At 39.7% G+C, this 21617-nt stretch overlaps 1 protein-coding gene across 1 annotated transcript in view; it reads right to left on the bottom strand.

The window, feature by feature from the left end:
* Positions 1 to 21617, bottom strand: part of grid1a (glutamate receptor, ionotropic, delta 1a) — a 96332-nt gene that overhangs the window by 44168 nt on the left and 30547 nt on the right. The window contains exon 3 of the mRNA XM_030070845.1: positions 2376 to 2429. Coding sequence (XP_029926705.1) covers positions 2376 to 2429 — 54 coding nt within the window. The remainder of the gene's footprint in view (positions 1 to 2375; positions 2430 to 21617) is intronic.

Genomic DNA, 21617 nt, shown 5'->3' with positions numbered 1-21617 from the left:
AGGAGCCTGGGGAACTGATGGGGTGGTCAGGCGGCATTGGGGCTGAAGATTACCTGGTTAAATGACTGTCACAACTCATATCAGTCACTCCACCATGTCCGAGCAGCTGTATTAGGTTGTCTACCCACGGGGACTGTTGGTACATACAGGGGGCAAAAAGTAATACCGACAGATGCTAGTATTTTGCTGGTATATTCCAGCAGGATTTTGTCATGCAGTCATTGAAATTACCTTCTTCTTTAAGAGAAACACACACCGTACATTAGCCTGGTGTATTTGTGTGCTCTCACTTGTGGTATTGGATTAAAAAGTCAGACAAGAATATGCATACTCAATCATGTTAGCCACTTCTCAGAAATCCAACCACCACCTAATGAAAAGCAATTGGCTTTACACATCCCTTTTAAAATCAGAAAGAATTTGTGATAAATCATATGCAGCCAGATGCATTACAGGATACAATTTCCATTGTGGCTTTCAGTGGCAAAAATTGGGTTTGAGCAAAAAGGTGGATTTGGTGCTCAAATTCTGTTTTTCTGTAAAGTTTTTCCTGTACAGGAAAAGCACTCCGAAGGCCAGTGTCTGTGTGTGAAATGCTTTGGCATGAGTGGTAATCAATTTTTTTGTGTTATTTTTTTCAACATGTCTGTGCTATTTTCAATTCAAGGTGAGCCTCAGCATCATGGGAAGTTCATCTTTGGTGATAAATAAAAGGGAAAGAGAGAGGGGCAGAAAAGAAAAAAGCATGTGAGAGAAAGCAGAGAAAAAATACAGAGAGAAAGAGAAAGAGAGAGAGAGAGAGATGGAGTTTACATCTTGCAGCTCACAGATACAAAAAGGCACACTGTTCTCCATTAGCAGCGTATCACAGGGAGATAAGTCTACAATATGCCACACCACATCAACCATTAAGGGAATGTCTTAGAAATTAACATGCCATTAGCTAATACTGTGCCACTCTGATGTTATTAAACTTAATGCCTTGTTAGATGTCTGTGCTAATTGATTGGGAAAGCATGAATGTGTTTGTATGTATGCACTATATCCTTCAGTCTCATGGAAGTATGTGAAATGTTTTTAAAGATTTACATGAAATGATGTTTATTTAAGATGGCATGTTATGAAAGCTTTGGGTCTCATTTGATGCTGTAAATCAATATTTCTATATGTGTATATTTAAGCTGCAAGACAAAATAACAAAATAAAATAAACTAAAACAATAAAAAATATATCTAATATAACATATTAGGTTGTTGCACATCAATATTTCTGTGTATTATATAAAGATAATGAAACATGCTGGACCACAACTAACTTAATGAGGCATACAAGTAAGCACGTAATATGAAGGTCCGTTATTATCTAATTTCTGGTTATGTAAACTTGTAAGCTAAAATAGTTCATCTGCCAAGCATGTTGGATTACATTTTTCCAACACTGAATCATATGCATGTTCAGTATAATTCTTCCCTCATATTTCCCAATAAATGCTTTGAATCCTGCCTAATTATCTGGGGTTACATACATGGATCATGCTCCTTGGAGTAGTGGGGGATCAGTGCAATTTATGCTCTGGATCTTGAGCAGAGGTTGAGATGAAAGGCTGCTATCAGCCACATGTTGATATTTCATGAGGACTTATGGATAAAATATGGTGTGTGTGTGTGTGTGTGTGTGTGTGTGTGTGTGTGAGTGAGAGAGAGAGAGAGAGAGAGAGAGAGAGAGAGAGAGAGAGAGAGAGAGAGAGAGAGAGAGAGAGAGAAAATGGTTGGGGGTTAGATGGTGCATGCATATCATTTGTTTCAAAGTGCTCCTATAAAGCACAGCAAAGCCAATATTCCAGGTAGAGCAATTGGGAGCATGCTTTTATCTAAGGCCTTTCATCCAATGTTTTTAGCATTGGGCCAATCAAATTACTTCCACTTCTTATCTCCAAATCGCCGTGAATCAATGCAAATGCAGCATTGAAGCACTAAGGCTCCAGAGAGAGAGACCGCTGCTCTGTATTCACAAAGTGCCCCTGCATTTTGTGCTGTTACAGCCACTTTAAAAGACCATTTAGGTCTGATACACAGAGAACAGGTACAGACGAGAAGACACGCTAACATCAACAGTCAAAGGCAATGCAATTATATGATATGAAACAAAGGCCCAACCCCCCAGGCAGCAGAGATTAAAAAAAGTAAAAAAAAAAAAAAAAAGTTGTGATGTCCTGCTAATCTGAATGGATATGAAAGTGCAGATTGACAGCATTATTGGTTTTCTACGTGCCTTGGCTACATATGAGACTCTGGGTAGAAGAGAAAGGACAGGAATCATGACTCTGAGGTTGAATTTCACTCTGCTGCGTAATGTGTGTTTGTGTTTGGCCTCACCTCATTGGCATACACCCAGTGGCTGTCCTTGGATGCCAGGTTAGTTTCCACAGCCTGCAGCAATTGAGAGAGAAAGAGAGCGAGAGAAAGAGAGAGAGGGAGAGAGAGAAGAAAAATTAGGTAAACCATATGTTGAATTCATTCAGAGCTTTCTCTTGTCCAGCTGAGTTACCACCGAGGTATCCTCCAGTCACAGTGCCCTAACACTGCTCAGTGCAGATAAAAATAACCTACCTTGGTGTTAAACGGACCATTTAATTTACAGAGCTCTTCCACCTGTCACAGGACTTCACACATTTGACATCTGTCATGCTTACCGTCTCAGTGCATGCCCTCGCCTGCAAATTGCTATCATTAGGGACCAAATGAATCCCTCTCACACAAAGGAATGAAGACGAATAACTCTGCGCTGTCCTAACATACTGGCAGAGTACTGCTGTATTTTTTTTTTTTTAAAGTACTCAACAACACCATGCTCATCAATAATAGCTGGTGTGTAGCGCAGCATAGAAAGCTGCTGATCGATCTTCTAACCTTGGAAGTGTCATAATTTGATTTTAATACCTCCCATCATTTCCGGATTGATCTCATCAAATTGCAAGGGGTCCCCAGCGGGCGCAAGAGCAATATTTACCGTCACGACTGAAAGACTCCATCTCTTACTTGGAATTAAAGAGCGGGACCATATGCTTTGAAAACCATGCTTAAATTCAAATGTATAGCCGGCCGTTATTAATGGAGACACCATGATATGCCTCACAGCTGCTAGACTTAGTGACCTGCCTCACATGTATTTAGAGGAGCAAAAACAAGATGTGCATCCCAGCCATCTACCTCTCAAAATCAGAACTGGAGTCAAAAAGTCCTTCTTCCAAATGTAGAGACCAGGACTTGGATGAGGAAAGCTGATTAGTGTGCTCTAATCAATATATGTGATGACATACAACTAACCTATTCAAATGTACGGCATCACATTCAAAGGGCAAAGCATATTTTTACATCATAGAAAAACACACACACACACACACACACACACACACACACACACACATGTTTCTCATTTATGCCAATAGGTTGTAAAATTTTCATTGGACCCTTTATGCATCATTGAAGTTTTTTAGTCCAGATACATTTCAGGTCTTCTATTTTGTTCTCATGTTTGAGAAACTATTATGCTAAAGGCCATGTTATGTTTCAGCTTCTGTGCTAATCTATGGGAAGTTTTACCAATATAATATTTATTGCAGTGATCTAATCAAGGATTTATTACTGGAGCTACTTGTAATAAGATATGCTCTGCAGCATGGTGCTCAACACACTTAATGGCTGTCAACATGTTACAGAAGTGCATAACCCGCATAGGTATTTCTTCCATTGTTAAATGTATTTGTTCTGGCTGAGTGAGCAGCTTTTATCAAAAGATCCATTATTATGTGTCTTGCTGTTTTATATGTAAATAGTGGAGGATGTTGAGAAGCATTATTCAGAAGGAGCCATTATGTCATGGTGGTAGATTTAATGATAGGCCTAAGTGAATTGTATGTTAAAAGGCAGCTCACTGAGTGGCTTCTTTGTGTTCCTACATCTCTTAGTAAAAAGCCCCTTGTGTTTGCTCACATTCTGCTTTTCTCAAAGCTGACTGGACATGTGCCTCTGCTGAGGCTTTTCTTTTATTAAACATTTGTGGCATCATTTTACTCTGCAATGAGAATTACATATCTGTACTTCAGATACCTTTCTGTCTATAATATCTGTGGTTTTTCTATAAATCAGCAATTTTATCTTATCTTTTTTTTTTTATCTAACGCCAACTACACTCTTTTCATAATCTAAGGTTGTTTTATTGTGAATGAAATGGATTTGAGCATATCTTCAGATAGAATGGGAAACGGTCAAATCATTTATCAAAAATGATGTTTGGGTTTGGGATTAGAGACAGATTTATGTAAACCGAGAGAGAACCCTTATCAGAGTCTTGTTGCTGCTGCTGAAAATGCTCAAACAAGACGTAAGGTTTTCCAAGTATGAACTTCATAAATTGGAAGATTAACTCATGGGGTGGCATGAGTTCGTTGCACATTTGTATACAGAGAATATAAAGTCAGGATTGAATAGCCAATCACTATCCCTGATAGTTTTCATGGAGTTCACCTTGATTAAAAATCCATTACGTTCTAACTGCATGATGGTAAACTCAAAACTGAAGGTTACATTTGAGCGACCAAGAGATTTATTTAAGTGATCTATCACAGACATTATCAAAAACCTAGCCTATTCTCTTTTGTCTTTTTTTCTATCTTTTCCACATATCCTTATGAATGCATTATCAGTATACTGCCCTTGTGGTAATAATTATGTCCATTAATTCTTCTTAAGCTTTTTGTTATGCATTGAATTCATTATTGGATTATGTCTTTCAATGTCTATTTCTAAAATAACTAACTAACTAACTAACTACATAAAAACTTTCTGTACAGTGACACTACAATTTTATATTGTAGCTAATAAAGTTCTTGATTTCGTGCAGAACAAATTGCAGCCACTGGTACTTCGTTATACCAAGCACTTTTTGCTGCTGGAGTCTCAAATGATCTGGTGTGAACAGTTTCATGCAGTCTTAGACATTCATCACAAAACTAAATGCCACATAGCAGCGATGCCAAAGCATGAATTTGATGCAGCCATCTCCTCCCAGCCTGGAGGAATTTGTTCTGCATAAAGTCTGCGGGCAAAAATGGAGAGCAATAAACATCAGAGCAAAACAAGAGCAATCAGGACTGCAGTGAATTGAATGAAGAGGCAAATAATGAAGCAGTAGGGAATCAGTGCTGACCAGAAAATAAAACCTTTTTGCTGATTGGGTAAGACGGTGTTTCCCATACGTGCTATAGGCTCATCTGTGGTGCACCAGCACGATATTAGCACAGCCGCCACAAAATAAACTGTTGCTCCATAAAGGCATTTGTACTGATCGGATCTCCCAGCACACAAGCACACATACTTTATTTGCTGAAAACACAGGGGACACGATTATTTTTATTTTATTAAGGTGCCTGACACCTATTCTCACTGAAGCAAATAAAATAAGTAATATTATAAATATCACAAATTACGGCTTTAAATATATAGGCTTTATTTTTAGGCTTTTTATTAGGATATACTTATTGGATTGTTATATAGCCTACGCGTTTGACTGCACACGCACACATACACTCTCTCTCTCTCTCTCTCTCTCTCTCTCTCTCTCTCCCTCGTTTTCTTTCTTTTGAATGTAATTTTGAAAATTGTGAGAACTAGATCATACGTTTTACCTCATACTTCTACAACCTTTTCTGTAAATAGTTCTCTTACTCTTGTGATCAAAAAATATTGATTTGAAGCTCAATCCTGACGCTTTTCTGTAAATAGATTTCTAATAAACAATAAATACAGCAGCTTCTGAACACATATTCATTTTAAAATACATACTTCCGTTTAGGCCCCGCCCACACCTTCCCAGTTTAAGCCCTGCTTGGGGCCCACTACAACATTTTTACCACCGCTCTAGTGGGATTTCAACATTTTATGGAATGTTGTGATAATCTGTCGTGGCACAGAGACAAGCTGTCTGCTGCGCTGTCTCTCTCTCCAGTTTGAGCAACTGGAACAAGTCACAGCACATCAATCATTTGTGCTGTCATGATAACCAAGTTACAAAGAGTGAGGCATTTTCTCTTCGGTGAACAGGTGTATGTACATTGATCTAAATCGATCTATGTTGCACTCTATCAGCAATGAAAACAGAAGTAAAACTTAAAATTCTACAATTTGCAGTATTACAATTAATTTCCTCGGTCACATTACCTGCTCCACTCACAGGTTACTCCAAACATCTAGTAAAAACTAAATATCTGTAGTCATATCACCCCAAAATATTTTTGTTATAGAGGTATCTGAGCTTGGTCCGGGTGTATTTTCAGCAGCACAGACGCTACTGAAGGATCATGAAAATATTAAAGGAATAGAAATACTACAAGCAATAGTGTGTCTCTTTGATCCACCTGTATGTTGATACTTGTCACTTTCATTGTGAAGGTGACACTATTCTGTAGAGTATATGGGCTTCATTATAGTATAGAATTGAGTATTTATGGTGTATGATTTAAAGGTCATGACAGATCCAAGACAAAACTCACTCAAGCACTGGACTAAAAGAAAAAGGCACAAATCCATCTGCTGCTTCAGCACCATGGACAGCACCATGAATTTGTCAAGGCACAGCACAGTTAAGGCCCATTTCTGCTCAACATTAAATACAGATATGGATATAGACAGAGCCTTCTCTCTATACTGTGTTCATTTTGTCTGCATTTCTGCATGTTTTCAGGAAGCTTACAGATATGGACTAAATGAAGCTATGAACAAGCCACAAAGACGTCAATCTCTCATTGGTAATGTCAAAAAAAAAAAAAAAAAAAAAATCTCCATCCTCCTGTTGTGATGCATTCACTGACCTGACAGACAACCGCCGTCTACAGTGGCGCCTTGACCTCTTTGTAGCAGGGCCATTATTATGACCTCCTCCGCCATTGCGATGTTTTTTCTTGTCAGAAACTTTGAACTCTATGGTGCCCTCTAGCGGAATTATTGTTTAACATCCATGCCAACGTAAAGGACGTATGGAAGCATGTGGGCAGAGACGTTTACAATCATCGTATCAGTTGTTGCATGTAAAGGGAGTATAAATGAGCCTTTAGGCTATAGTACTGATATTTCAGAGCCATGGTCAGGGCCATAGATGCACAATCCTCAGTCAGATAAAGGATCAACGAGTCCGGCAGACTAGATTAACATACTCAGCTAAACAACCCCAATAATTGCACTTTCTCTGCCAGTATCCTGACGCTTAACTTGCTGATGCTTTTCCATCCATGCATGTTCATTATGTTCCATTGGACCCTCTATGTTCTCAGGGTGCACTCTAAGTGGATAGGCACAACTAAAAAACATCCTGTTGTGTACAGAGATGGCTACACCTCAAAAACAAACCATTATCTAAAGTAGGGTGGTAAAGGTTTAGATTGTAATGGTCACAGCCACACCTTGAAATCATGGCCCCCACAGGATGGATTAAAGGCAGAGGAAGGCATGAGCAGAATTTTCCCAAAAGACAATGTAAAGATGATGATCATCATCACTTATGAGCCACTAGAAGTCACTGTGTCTGCAGAGACCCGGCCCTCTGCCTGGATTTTCTTGTTTTGCTGAACTTGGGACTCTTCTGGGTGTTGGCCTTTGGGCAGTGGGTATGTTGCTCCCATCCAGTCACAGCACACAGTGCCAGCTTCTTTTTTGGGGGTAGTTAATACACTTCACAACCAGACCAAACAAAAACAATATGGCCAAGGGGAAAAAATTCTAATAATTCATCAGTTGTGTTCAGTCTTCACAAAACTTACTACAAAACATATCATTTACAGAAAGAAAACAATCCAATTCATGGGCTTTGTTTACATAATTATGCTACAATCGGTCAGTTGGGTACAGTAGCTGAGAATGGCCATGCTTGAAATATTTTTTTCTACACCAGTAACTCAAGATCACAAGTTAATTATTTCATTTTCTCTAATTATTATTAGTGGTTGTGTCTGTGTTGTCTGCATGGATGTGACAACCATCTTTAGGCCTGTGCCCTGGCTCTGTCCCCAACCCCTGTTGTACCTGGTCCTGCTCTACCTGGTTCTGCTCCCCCTGCTGGCCCTGCTTACTCTTGTGCCTTCCACGGCCATTATCTTGGCTCCATTCATAAATTTACCCACCTGGTTCTCTGTGTTGGCCCCACTAATGTTCTCTACCTTCCTGTTCTGTGTGTGTGTGTGTGTGTGTGTGTGTGTGTGTGTGTGTGTTTCATCTGTGCAAGTATGAAAGCCCTGTGTAAGTGTGGCTATCTCCCTCTCAGGTCCCCCCCACCTCTTTTCTTCCCCTGTGTTGTCCTCCTCATCATCATCCCCCCCGTCCTGGTTGCTGTGGGTGGACTGTGACTGGTCCTTGTCCTATGTGTGTGTGTCTGCTGCCTCAGCCGAGGCCTCCTGCTCTCCTATTGTGTTTTTTGCACTTTCTTTATGACTGTAATGTTTGTAATTTTCCCACTGGATTGATGCCTATTGCACACCTGTGTGGCTAGGAGTCTCCTCTCTCGGTGGTCCTTCTCAAGATTTCTTCCATTTCCCTGTTCAGCTGGGGATTTTTTTTTTCTTGCCCACTATGAGGATTAAGTCAGGGGGTGTCATCCTGTTTGTTGTAAACATGTGGGCATGTAGAGCTCTTTGCAACTGCTAACAGTAATATTGGGCTCTAAATAAACTTGAAGTTGAACTTAAGGAGAAATGTAAGCGAAACTTGGAGTTCAAGGGGTTAATTTATCTCGGGAAAACAAGCCTTGTTTGCTCGTGATAATGGGTTAATTTATCTTGTTATCTTGAGAAAACGAGCTTTGCTATCAAGAGATAACAAAATAATTAACTCATGATCTCGAGATAACGGCTTTAAAAAATAATTGCAAGCATGGCCGTTGTAAGCTGCCATAATAAAGGGCACCACATTTTTATTGTGACAATTCCCATGAGCTTGTTGACACTAGTGTTTTGTTTTGTTTTTTCAACTGGTGTGACACAAACACTAAATACTTAACATTGTACCACTGAATGTAACTGTGATTGGTCAAAAGGCCCTATCACACTGAAAAACTTAATACACTCTTACCTACCACCAGTTCTGAAGGCACCTCCCTCTTCTATATCACTGTTCTCCCACTGTATATCATAAGTCACCCCCTTCATATAATTGGTAAAAAGCTCATACCTTAATTGCTAAAGATACAAAAAAAAAAAAAAAAAAAAAAAAAAAAAAAAAAAAAAAATGTAATATCTCACCAGAGTACTTCAAAACATCCAGATCTTGAATGAATCTTCACTCATTCAGTCTTCAAGTACTGAATAATACTGTGAACAGTCTAAAGATGATGCTTGTAATGATGAAAGTGATTAATGCGGAGCTCTATTACAGTTCTGTTATTATTTCTGAAGCTTTTAATCACAGGCTGCAATATTCATGTAATAATCCCCTCTACATTAGGTTGAGGTATGAGTGGCTTTTGTTTTGAAAAGAAAAAGCTGTGTTGGATTGTGCATCTCAAACCACCGGTTGCCGATGCCGCGGTTTAATTGATATACTTGAATTTGATTCAGAATTAGCAAAACAAAACATTTGGAAAAAAAAAAAAGTTTTGGTAATGTCTCAAACAAAACAAAACAAAACAAAACAAAAATCTATTGGAGTGTAGGCAGCAGCCAGTTTTCTGAGGGCAGCCTGAACACCTGTGTCCTGTGTTAGGAAGCAGAGTGACGATTTGGTGTGACCAAATATCCTCCCAGCTCCTGCATGAGATACTCTCATTTGCCCAGTTTGTTTCTAAGTTCTGGTACTAACATAACGGGTCTTCTACTTGTGTGTTTCCCCAAATAAACTCTGCTGCTTGTTAAACTTTGCTTGTCCAGCATGTAAATGTGGCCAGGGATAAAGCTAATCATATTTATAAATCATCATGTCTCTTTCGAATTTCTGCAACATAATTTCCTACATTTCCTGCTTGAATGTATTAATTTGTTATTAATCTGGCTGAGTGGTATTAATGAGACTCTTGGAATCTGCTGCATTACAGAGGCATCTGCCTTCATCTGTATGGCTTTCAGTGAACTCTTGACAACTGGCAGTTCATTTCTAGGATGAAAGACGATGAGCAGCATTCAGTTTTTTGAACACTGGATGATGGAGTTTCACATCATCTATTGCAGAACTCTGAATAGTTCCTTCTTCAATTATAATTATAACACAATGGCAGTTTAACAAGCTTAGAAATTGGAAGCAGCTCACTTAATTAGCAATCAATGCCAATACATTTGTTTATTGTTATTCATGTAATGTGGACATTTGTCATGATGAAGGACAAGTCCAATGAAAAAAGGTACAGAGGAACAGGGATTTGACTACCTCACTGAACCCTTAGGCACATGGTGGTATGTGTGTGCTTGCATGTGTGTGTGTGTGTGTGTGTGTGTGTGTGTGCGTGCGTTTGTTTTCAGGTGTGAAACAAAAAAGATGCTCAAGGAACAGCTGTAGGCATCACCTAAGGAAAAAGGTAAATAAAAGGGCGAAGGAAGCACATAGGTTAAAGACAAACTGTAGATTCACATGTGTGTGTGTGTGTGTGTGTGTGTGTGTGCCTGTGTGTCTGTGAGACTATATCAGTAAAGAACACTGAACAGTTTTAATGTCCGGATATTTAAAATGTGTTTTTTTGTTTTGTTTTGTTTTGAGTCTTTAAACAAAGATCTATAGATCTTAGATCTTTATCTTTTAAAATCCTGCAAGACTGGTGTGTTCATGTGGATAACCACAACAAGCCTTAAATATTTATATTCATTGTGAAGGAAGGCAAATGATAACAGTATAATTTGAATAACAGATAAACATATTGTTTCATCAATCAGATATAGTTTGTGAAGCTACAAAGTTACAGGCACAACAGTTCACCACAACTCGATATGTTAAAAACCCAGAAAGCGATGAAAGATCCTGTAATCTCTATGGTGGGAAAATATCAGCAAAATCCTTTCAGACGTGAGTAATCCACTTATTCAAATATGATAATGTTTGTTTTGTCCTTAGGAAAATCTGAGTGTGGAAACCATTGTCTGCCTTGAAGAATAACCTTGATGTTCAAAAGAGAAGACAGTCCCTTGAACTGCATTCATTTTTTCCCAGACAAATTTGTCAGATGGCATAATGGAAATGACAATGTCAAGTGGTGTGGGTTAGTTAATGCCTACCAGCTGAAATGAGTGTTTTGTTGAAGCCTTGGGCACAACAGAACACCCTATTCGAGAGGTGCACAATCACTTCAAGTCTAGAAATAGCTCAAATAAACACAGACAACTTCAGTTGTTCGAGGAATACCATTAAACTAAATGTCAGATGTGGAAAATTAGGTTTGTAAGTTGCTCTTGGACCTCAGTGTTGGACAGATGTGACAGCCCCTGAGTGCTGATGTATTAAAGTGTCCTCATGACAAATTGGACGCTGCGCTTAAGATAGAGGTCACCGTCCTAAACACTTGAAGTCAAACATATCCCCCTTTCCTCCATCAAACTGAGAGAGCAAGAAATGAGATCAAACATTCTTTTGAACTTCCAGTAAGCTGAAAAAGACAAACTAAGAGACCAGACAAGAAAATGGAGACCAAATGTTCATGACTTGTGTGGTCTCTCCCCTAAGCATGACTGGCATGTGCTTTATTCTACATTGTTGCATTCTTAATGTGAATTAAAGTTTTAATTGGAAAGGGCCTGGCTGAACGCTGAGATCCCTGAAATGGCACCTTACCTACGCTTACAGTACTCAGGGAGTTGCTAATTAGGATTCAGGACCAGCAGCTCTTAAATACAAAAGCCCCTTGTGTGCCAGTACAATTCCTACATTATTTTGCCTGCTAAGGCTTTTCTAATTGCACATAGGCCTATTTCACTTTAACTTAGCAAGGGTTTTCCCTCTTGCCTAAAATTTGTTATCACACCAAAGCCTCAAAAACCATTTGAGACCTTAAATGTTATCGACATCCTGGCAGTGTAATTTCAGCATTATGTGCTTTATTTTCCATTCTCTTCAGCAGATGATGTAACAGCGAAACACTGGAGAGAAATAGAGTTTCAGAGAGGGAGGCACAGACAAGAGGCTGGAGTGACATCTGAGGAATATTCTGTAATGTTGATAGAGCCGAGGCCTGGCTACAGTAAGATCTATAATCAGAGAGGCAAAGTATCCCCAGGCATGTTCTTATACAGTAGCAATGCCACAAAGACAGCCAGAGAATGCCAACTTCAATTTAGAGCCATGACAGCCAAAAAGGGATTGAGAGGAACTGCGGTTAGGAGGATTTGAAGAATATGTGAGAGAGGGCGGTGGGGGGGTTGGGCGACCATCAAACGACGAAGAACGAGTCTGCTAAATGCAAAAACTGTGAAAAGACGGGAACACTCACCCTTAGCGTATTGTTGTTCATTTCGCTGATGTTGTGAACATTTGAGCTGAACAGCCCAATTTGGAATTGAATATTGCCACCTGTTATGCCACTTTCTTCCTGCTCCTTACTCGGCAACGATTGCACTCCGGGTGCCTGACGTCTGGAAGGGGCATCCCTCAGTCTGTGGTCCCTCTCAAAATTTCTTCTATTTTTTTTTCTCCCTAATGGCTTCTGGGGTTTTGTGGGAGTTTTTTCTTGCCTCTTATGAGGGTTCAGGGCAGAGGATGTAATTTTGTTTCCTATAAACTGTGGGCTTGAGTCACTGTTAAAGCCCTTTGAGACTATAACAGTGATTAAGGGCTCTAAATAAGCTTGAATTTGTGCGCACTGACTCATATATGTATGTTTGTATGCATCTATTTCCACATCCAGCTATTTATCAAAAGTAATTATTTAGAATGAGTCAAAATAGAGCTGTTATGAATGAAAACATAAATTATACGGTGAGCACAATCCATACATTGGTGTCATTCTGCACGGTTTATGCCTGAAGTGGATACGCATGGATTGATGGCATGGATTGACAGCCTCTGATTTTGACAGTGCATGAGAAACAGCGTACAAGGCCACAAACTGTTTCATCTCATATCTATTTTAAAAGCGTTATAACTGTCTCACAGAGAGTGGTGGACACACTGAACTTATGATTTGTTGCTCTCATTATATCCAAAATAATGAGAACAATTTTGATAATTACATTCACCGTGCCTGTAGTAATTAGAAAGTAATCAGGAACTTTAATTCCATCACAACTGCCATCCATTACCTACTATCTTGCAGCTTTTTTCTTATTAATAAAACACCATTGTTAAATTATCTAAAGGGTTGCCTAATCAATGAGTGAATAAATTTATTGTAAGACTGCTACTTAAACCGTGTTGTACTTGGACTGATACTGGGATCGGTACTTGGGATGATAAGCTGTTTGCCTGCAGCATCAGCATCTGCCATGAATATTTCTTCAACTTATTGCATTTCCCCTTGTGCTGGAATATAGCTTGTCCTTGCAAATTTAGGAGGAATCTAGCACCAAGGATAAAAAATTATGCTCTGCTTATGGACACACACACACACACACATACAGACACACACACACAACCGAGCACACACTATCTTATGATCACGACTTGCTCATTTGCTCACATTACAGTGTTAGATCTTGCAAGCAAAGCAAATCACCACTCCTCCCAAGCAGTACACAGTGAGTTGAGATAATGATCTAGACACAATGCGTCCGTAATCAACAAACTACAACCTTGTGACACAATATATATACTCTGCTAGTGCTACCCAGCTGCAGAAAATTTTCACGAAATTTATTTGTGCTCAGACTGGGTTCGCTGCTATTTGTATAATAGCATAATAACTAGCGTGGCAGGGTTTGGCCCTTAATGACAACGTGAGATGAAATTAAAGTTATTGATTACCTTCTAATTAAGCAAGCATGTAAGATTGATCAAAAATGTTCTCGTTAGTTTGCCTCTATCAGAGCGACAATCTTTATTCCAATGATATCTACAACAGCTGAGATCATTTCTTCATTGTGGATATAGCCATTAGTGGAGGAGAGTTTGATGCAGTTCAATGACAACGTATGAAAAGGATGACATCGGAGAGGGTAATAGATCATTGTAAGTTCTGCAAGTTCTGTTAATGGACACACACACACATACACACACAAGGATCATTCTGTGTCTTAAATCGTGCTAAATTCTCTGAATAAGATTGAGTATCATACCTGAACATGAAGCTACAGGCTTGTATTCCAACAAGAAGCAGTAAAGTATCATCTCAAGAGACTTTATTATAGTGCATTCAGACTGGTATTTTTGGAATGGGGCTGCTTCGTAACCTGAATGAAACTGATTTTACAACCACACTTGCTACAGACTTAAAATGAGAATGCGTGGAACAATTCTTGGAGAATGCACAGCATTTTAATGCATTTGGTGGCAGGTTCATGGGAATTAAAAATATGAAAGGAATAAAAAGAAGTAAAAGCCTCTCTAAATGAAGCTCTTTGTGGAACAGCAAACTATATGTGTGTCTGTCATCATCTATACAGAGAGACAGGGACACAGTGGCATGCTTGGTGTCTGCTGCCACTCTCCTCAGGAGGAGTAGAGCACGACGTTAGCCGAAATAAAGCTTGTATATGGTGAAGTGAGAACGTCGAACGCAGATTGCAGGTGTTTTGTTGCCTAGCAAACCCCACCCACCCCCCCACCCCTCTCTCTCTGTCTTTCTCTCTTTCTGTCTCCCTCTCCTGCAGTGTGTGTGAGCTCAATAACAGTGGATTCATCAGTACTGGTAAATGCACTATGGTTTTAAGGTCACGTCTGGGTGCATAGCAACCAGAAGGTTCTGGCTGTTTGAAGTGGGAGTCTTTTCATAGAAAGGCTTAGTATTTGGCAGTTATTTGAAGAGGGCAGACAGTGTAAAGATTTTTTGAACTGTCACACCTTCCATGTTCTTTCAGTGCTGGGCTCTCACAAAGAAGCCAGGGTGGAATAATGAGGTCTGTCATAAAATATTCACAGTAGTCCCTTGGAACCCCAGCCTTGCCACAGACGGCACACTGTTGCTGTGGAAACACACCTTCAGACCACTTCATCTGTTCCATCGACATGGAGATGAACACAAAGGTACCAACTCTGCCCTCGGAAGAGTACTACTTTTGGCTGGCATGCAAACATGCAAAACACTGCTACAGTCCACCCCGGCATCTACTGACGACTTACTTTGTGTGGAAACATGTCAGATATTCTGGATTCAGCCACCCGGCAACTGATGAAATCAAGGAGAATACCTCTGTCGCTCAGGTTAGTTATCTGTATCCGTTCGTGAAATCCCACATGTGATAACAAATCTCTCCTGACCTTCCCCTGTCAGTATTCCAGACCAGGCAGCCCCTCTCAAGAAGACGGCACACGTGTGTGACATTAAAAAGAATCACTGCTCCCATCTGTCATGGCACTGAGGCTGCTAGCTCCTCTCAGCTTGTGGTTAGTTTCCCACAGGCGAACACTAGCCATGAGTGGAATAGCTAATGCCCCTGCTAGGAGACTCACCAGTTGGCACATTAGCCGCAACATATGAACTAAAATTAGAGGTAGCCTGCGGGAATTCTTGGCTGCGATACTTTGTGTGCAATGTGTCTAAATGGACAGAGGGTGCAGTTCGTGAGATCCCTTGAGATAATGTATAGAAACTCCTGAATGAATTTACAAATATTGTCAATGCAGAAACACTACTGAGGTGATTTACTTTAGCTCACTCTATCAACAATTTAGATAACAAAGATATGGGGTCTCTACTTATCATTTCTTGGCTAGCATAGCATGCAGCAATGAAAGCAATTTATCAGTGAGTTGATGACTAATTTGAAGTGAGATATCATAATATGTGATTTAATATCATAACAAAGAGTCATCAAGTAATGAAAAATGATTATCTCACTGCCTTAAGCTTGACTTGTGCCAACTTTACAGGAAAAGAAACGGGAAAAAAACCCCAAGAAATATCCATGTTCACTTTCTCCTCTCCATCAGCTAAGACAAAAATGTGAAAATTTAAATGAAATCAAAAGACTTGTTAAAGTGCCGTCTATCTTGAGAGATCAACAATTCAAATACGCTGACATATTTTGACATGAGAGTGCCTGCAGAAACATCAGTATTCACAAAGCTTGGTAGAAGCTGGGTGTGGAAAATCAAACGCACTGTTTTTGTTTTGGGTGACCACCCTTCTTCCTCCCGCTCTGTGTTGCTGACATGTGAAACAAGGAGCTGGTCGAGCTGTGAGCTGGTGAGCTGTAAAGTTGTCACTGAGCTTTCTAAAACAACAAATGAAACTTGTGGAAAACCATAGCACAGGTTGAAGGGTTCAGAAACGCGAGCAGTGGCCTCCTCAAGGCAGCCATTCAATCAGCTGATAAGGACCTTGAGGGTGAGAGTGGCCAGCATTTATTTATTTTTTTTATTCTATTTTTTTTATTATTATTTTTCTATGTTTTCCCCAGATCATGCAGTTTGCTTGGCATGGATTTCACCACATTGCTGACAATATTCCTCCGCACTCTGTACTTTTCGAATCAGCCAAACCCCACTGCTTGGATTAGGCCATTTAACATGAACAGATGTGCACAGAGGTGGCTCTGCCATTCACATTCTATGGTGAATGGACAGCGTTTATAATTATGCCAAAAAAAAAAAACAAAAAAAAAAACCCAAAAACAAAAAAAACAACAAAAAAACAACAGCCTTAGTTGTTTTGGCGACATTTTGTTTGCCTAATTACAGATTATCAAAGGCAAAGCTTATCAAAGGCTAATTAAATACTTTTTCTCTTTTGCATAATGCTGCTAACACCTTGTCCCCCTCTTTTCTCAATTATTGTCAAAACAAATCCGCTCGTTTACCACCTTGTCAGCTACCCACTCACCAGAGCTTGCACATGCTAATTCCCTTCTTTCAACCGTTCAAGCTATGCCGTGCTCACAGCAAATAGAGGATGAACCGCTGCTCCAGATATGTCTACATTTTTATAATTGCCTCCAAGATAACTATTAATAATTAGCACGCAGGTTTTTTTTGGCAGCCAAGTAGCTATCTCGCTTGTAGCATGCTATCGATCAGAAGTGTAGATGTCTTCTCACCCTGGGCACCGCAGGCACTGGCTGGCAGATGATCCACTTATTTAACAAGAGACAGAGCAGATTTTTGGGCAGGTCGTCACACAGGACTGCTACATCTGCTGGCCCAGCCAAAAACACACACCTTATATAGTTTAAGAGCATGTAATTCAATAAGTGTGTATCATTGTGGGTGAGAACTGGTTTGAGCAGGGATGGGTGCGAGGAGTCAGGCTGAACATTTCAACACGGCTCCAAGCTGCACATCTTGAACAATATATCTTGGCAAAAGAGGAAGCTATACTCTTTGCATTTCTACAAGGTGCCCTTAGGTAAGTCAAGTCTACAACATAAACTAAACTACTGCGCCTTGTGGAAATTTATGTTGTGCATCTTTGACGACGATTTCAATTGATTTTTATTGCTCGATGACTGGATGTAATAACGCGCAGTAATTAACAGAGACGAAACTGATTACCTCACCAAAAATTATTGTGTTCATCTGTGACTGGAGTTACAGCACAAGGACAAGCAGCTCTTTAGTCAGTGGACTGAAAAATGTATACTGCACTGCAATACATTGATGTGGATTTTATATGTAAATAACAACAAATATAAAATAAATGCAGTGTTATATTACGGAACATTTTACGACAGGACGTAAAAGGAGCGCACATTACAATTTGTGCACATTATGAAATTACAGGCTTTATGTTGTGGAAAACGAGGCTGAGGATTTTGTTTTGACACCATATAATTACATGTGTGCCTACAACTGGGATCCTTGCACCTGATACACAATGTGCATGAAGACATAATCAGCTTTTCACTTTTTTTTATGAATAATGTAAGAGCAACATTGTTTGAATCCAAACCACTCAATAATTTGTTTTTGTTCCTTTTTCCCCTTCTTTTTTCATTGGATTCCCATTGCTGTTAATGGTCAGGAACAATTAAGGCTGAGGTCTGAGACATCACTGTGCAGCATGGAAGCAGGCCTACAGCAGCCTCGGCCAGAGCTATAAAGTGCAAAGTTCAACCGAATCCATGTGCAAATGAACACCAGAAATTCAAAGCCAACATATGCCAGACAAAGAAAAAGATTCAGATTTTTATAATGGAATGCAACTGGATAATGTGTTCCCTAATTGCCTAACATTTCTTGAGTGATTTCAGGTGAATGGAATACAATAAATGTTTTCCATAAAGGCACTCAGCACGATTCCAAAGCCATTAGCTTAGAATAATGGATCACAGAAGTCTCCTTTCACACTAAGCCTCTAACCTTAAAAAAAAAAAAAAAAAAAAAAAACATCTTAGCAGAGATGTAAGTGATTTTTTATTTGGCAACATATGAATAATTAAGCTTGTCCTTTTAGTCATTGCTGCATTCAGGGCAGGATGGATAGCTCCTTATAAAGGCGGGGTAAACAGAAATCTATAAACTCTTTTTATACAAACTTAATATTGTGTGTTGTGCAGAATGGTGGGACAGGCGGCTATAAGTCAGACATTTTGCTTAACAAAAGGACTGGCAAAGTGAAAAGTTCAGAGACAACTGATTGTTCTATTTTTCGCTGTACAACAGGAGCTGGAGCTCTTTTCTTGTTACGTGTTGAGACGGATGTCCTCACCTGACATCACAGTATGGAGGAGTAGTTACAGTGTCTTCTCCCTACAGCCCACTACAATGCCACGTCCTCACACAACACTCACGGCTGTCAAAGTTTATCAATCCCTGCGCACTTGTTTCTCACATTGCCTCCAAGGAGACACTACTGCCCACCAGGTAACACCACACACACACACGCATGTGCACACACAAACTTACACAGACACACACTCCTGTAATCCCTGCTTTAGGCTACACAATCACACACTCATACTGCTGAAACTGCCTGAAAGTCAATACTAGACAAAGGGCTGTCAAGTGAGGAGGGCAAAAACAAAAGTGAGCTGTGAAACCTGAAAAAAAAAATTAAGGTGCTATTAAGATATGACAGCTTAGTCAGGATGTGTTGAGCAGAGCGGTGTCAGGCATGACTCCACGGCACAGCATCATCTCCTATCATCGTTTCTTTGATCCAAACTTTTTTGAACTGCTAGATCGTCTGTCCACTGAAGCACGCTGACCTGCCTCAAGGAAACGCTCTGTACGCAGGAGACATTATACTGCCGTTTTTATAAAGTTTAAAAGATCAACTGCTCCCAGCAGGAGCGCATAAATGGACCTGTTTCTATGTGAATTTTTAACATACATGAATAAAAGAAGGATTAATACAAGTTCTGTTGATGCTAAATCACTATCCCTGCCCTAGCACACCCTCCTGCGTTGCTGCTGACCACAGTAGTTAACCTAACATTAATTCTCCCTCCTTGGAGGCTTAATTTAAGCCTTCAAATGGTCCTGGTGAATAGCCATAATTGGATTATTCACAGTATGCAACAAATACAATTATATCCAGATTGGGCTTGAGAACTAATTTAAGTTAATTTGAGTCTTTTGCTCGATTTAAGCCATGACTGCATAGAGAGAAAAAATAGAATAGGCCTTTATTTACTTTCGCCAGAGCCTGAATCAACTTCACAGAATGTGGCGTCTGTTTGAAAAGTGCACTGTCAGGAGTGGTAAAAGAACCAGTTCTTAGGAAAAGTACTGAAAAAAACATGCTTTTTTCCCCATTTTCCTTTTTAATAAAATGCATTCTTCTCACTACAACACATTATGCATTTATCGAAAATTGTAAATACACTGGGACTAGACGGCATCTAAAACAATGTGATAAACCTCTTATCTTACCCATAATACACTGGGACTAGACGGTATCTAAAACAATGTGATAAACCTCTTATCCTGCCCTTGTGGTCTCCAAACGATTGGCAAACCCAACAGACATCTTGCATATGCACTTCACTGTATGCCACGATGCAATTCATGCTATAAAAACATTTTTCCATGGCAGGTCACACAGTCACAGACTTCAGTCTTATTAAAATTAAATGGATTGTGTGTCATTACAGCCAAACATGAGGAAGGATATTTGTTACTATGTGACACCCACAGGACTGAATGAGATGAACCCATGTGACTCTTTGCCTCTTGTTGTTGGCTGTAATGTGTTAAATACTGTAAAATCTATGAATGTAGGTATGTTTATGTGAGCATTGTCTTTACACATATTTCTCTGTTTTATTATTTTTTTTTCTCCTTTGGCTTATTATTTTGTCTTTTCTTACAAATGTTGATTATGTCTTTTGTGGTCTACTTGACTCATCTGAATTATTCACACATCCATGCATAGGCACTTCATTATTCCTGTCTTCCAATTCATGCAGTTCTGTGATGATTGTCTACAGCTCTTGTGATGTTTTTGCACTATATGTGCACAGATTTTCAATTGATATTCTGCACTGATATATGAGCAATATAGTAGGATATGATATTCATAAATACCGACCCGAAGTACAGTTTACAAATACATTTTTCTCTTGCAAATGGCCTGATGGAAGAGATTGGCACTTACATGCTGGTTGTTAGGAAATTGCTGGAACTGCTACCAAAAGAAGAAGAGCAGTTGGTTTTTCTTCTGGTATGAAATGAAAACACAATGAAGCAAAAACAGAACTGGACATGGCACAAAACAAGAATGAATATCAGCACGGCCTTTATTTGACGGAAATCTCATAAGATGGCCAATCGTTTTCAGAGCGACACAGAAATTGTATGTTTTCTCCTAGACAGGTAAAGAGCCTTTACCTGTGGGACACAAAATATTACACTGATTGCATTTTATCTCTGAGTGCCAATGATACCCTGGGGACCTTATTGAGATGAAAAGTTGTTGAAAAGTTTTTGTTTCTTTGATGTAAAATTCTTACTGGGAATCCCCACTGGGAGTGAGACGTAAGCGAGATGTGAGCGGCGTGTAAACGTTCTGTCATCTACTCTACATTGACTCCATCTTCTGTGAAGCGTTTAGTGAAGCATAATCTGCACAGACAGCTGTTTAAATTAAACAAATATCCAACGGTATAAGTGTGTTGTACTTATTACCCATATCTACAGTGACTGATCAAAGCTCCCAATCTGTGTCAGTACAGGAAGATTCCCCTCATTTGCTACGGTGGGCGTGGGAATAAAATCAATGAATCGGTACATACAAACACTGTTCCCATGGAGCCACCATGAAAACCATTTTGGCTCAGTAAATTTGTGCTGTCAGTCAGCCTGGTGTGGGCAGGTTTGCTGACTCCAGCTGACACATTATAAAGGATCGAAATTTAACTGGTACAGGGAAAGTTTACATAAAAATTGAAATGACATTAATTATACGGTGGGAAAAGCCAGAGAGCCTGTGATGAAACAGAGGGACGTCTCAGTCCGTCTCTACTGTTTGTCCACAGCAGCTCCTGGGCAGCTGAGAGGACAATGGTCGGCTAACCTGCCTGCACCAGGCTGACTGACAGCACAAATTTACCAAACCAAAATAGT

This window comes from Myripristis murdjan, chromosome 15 (genome assembly GCF_902150065.1).
Source record: "Myripristis murdjan chromosome 15, fMyrMur1.1, whole genome shotgun sequence".
Taxonomy (NCBI): domain Eukaryota; kingdom Metazoa; phylum Chordata; class Actinopteri; order Holocentriformes; family Holocentridae; genus Myripristis; species Myripristis murdjan.
The sequence above is the reverse complement of the archived record's forward strand: the minus strand, read 5'-3'. Positions and strand labels throughout refer to the sequence as shown.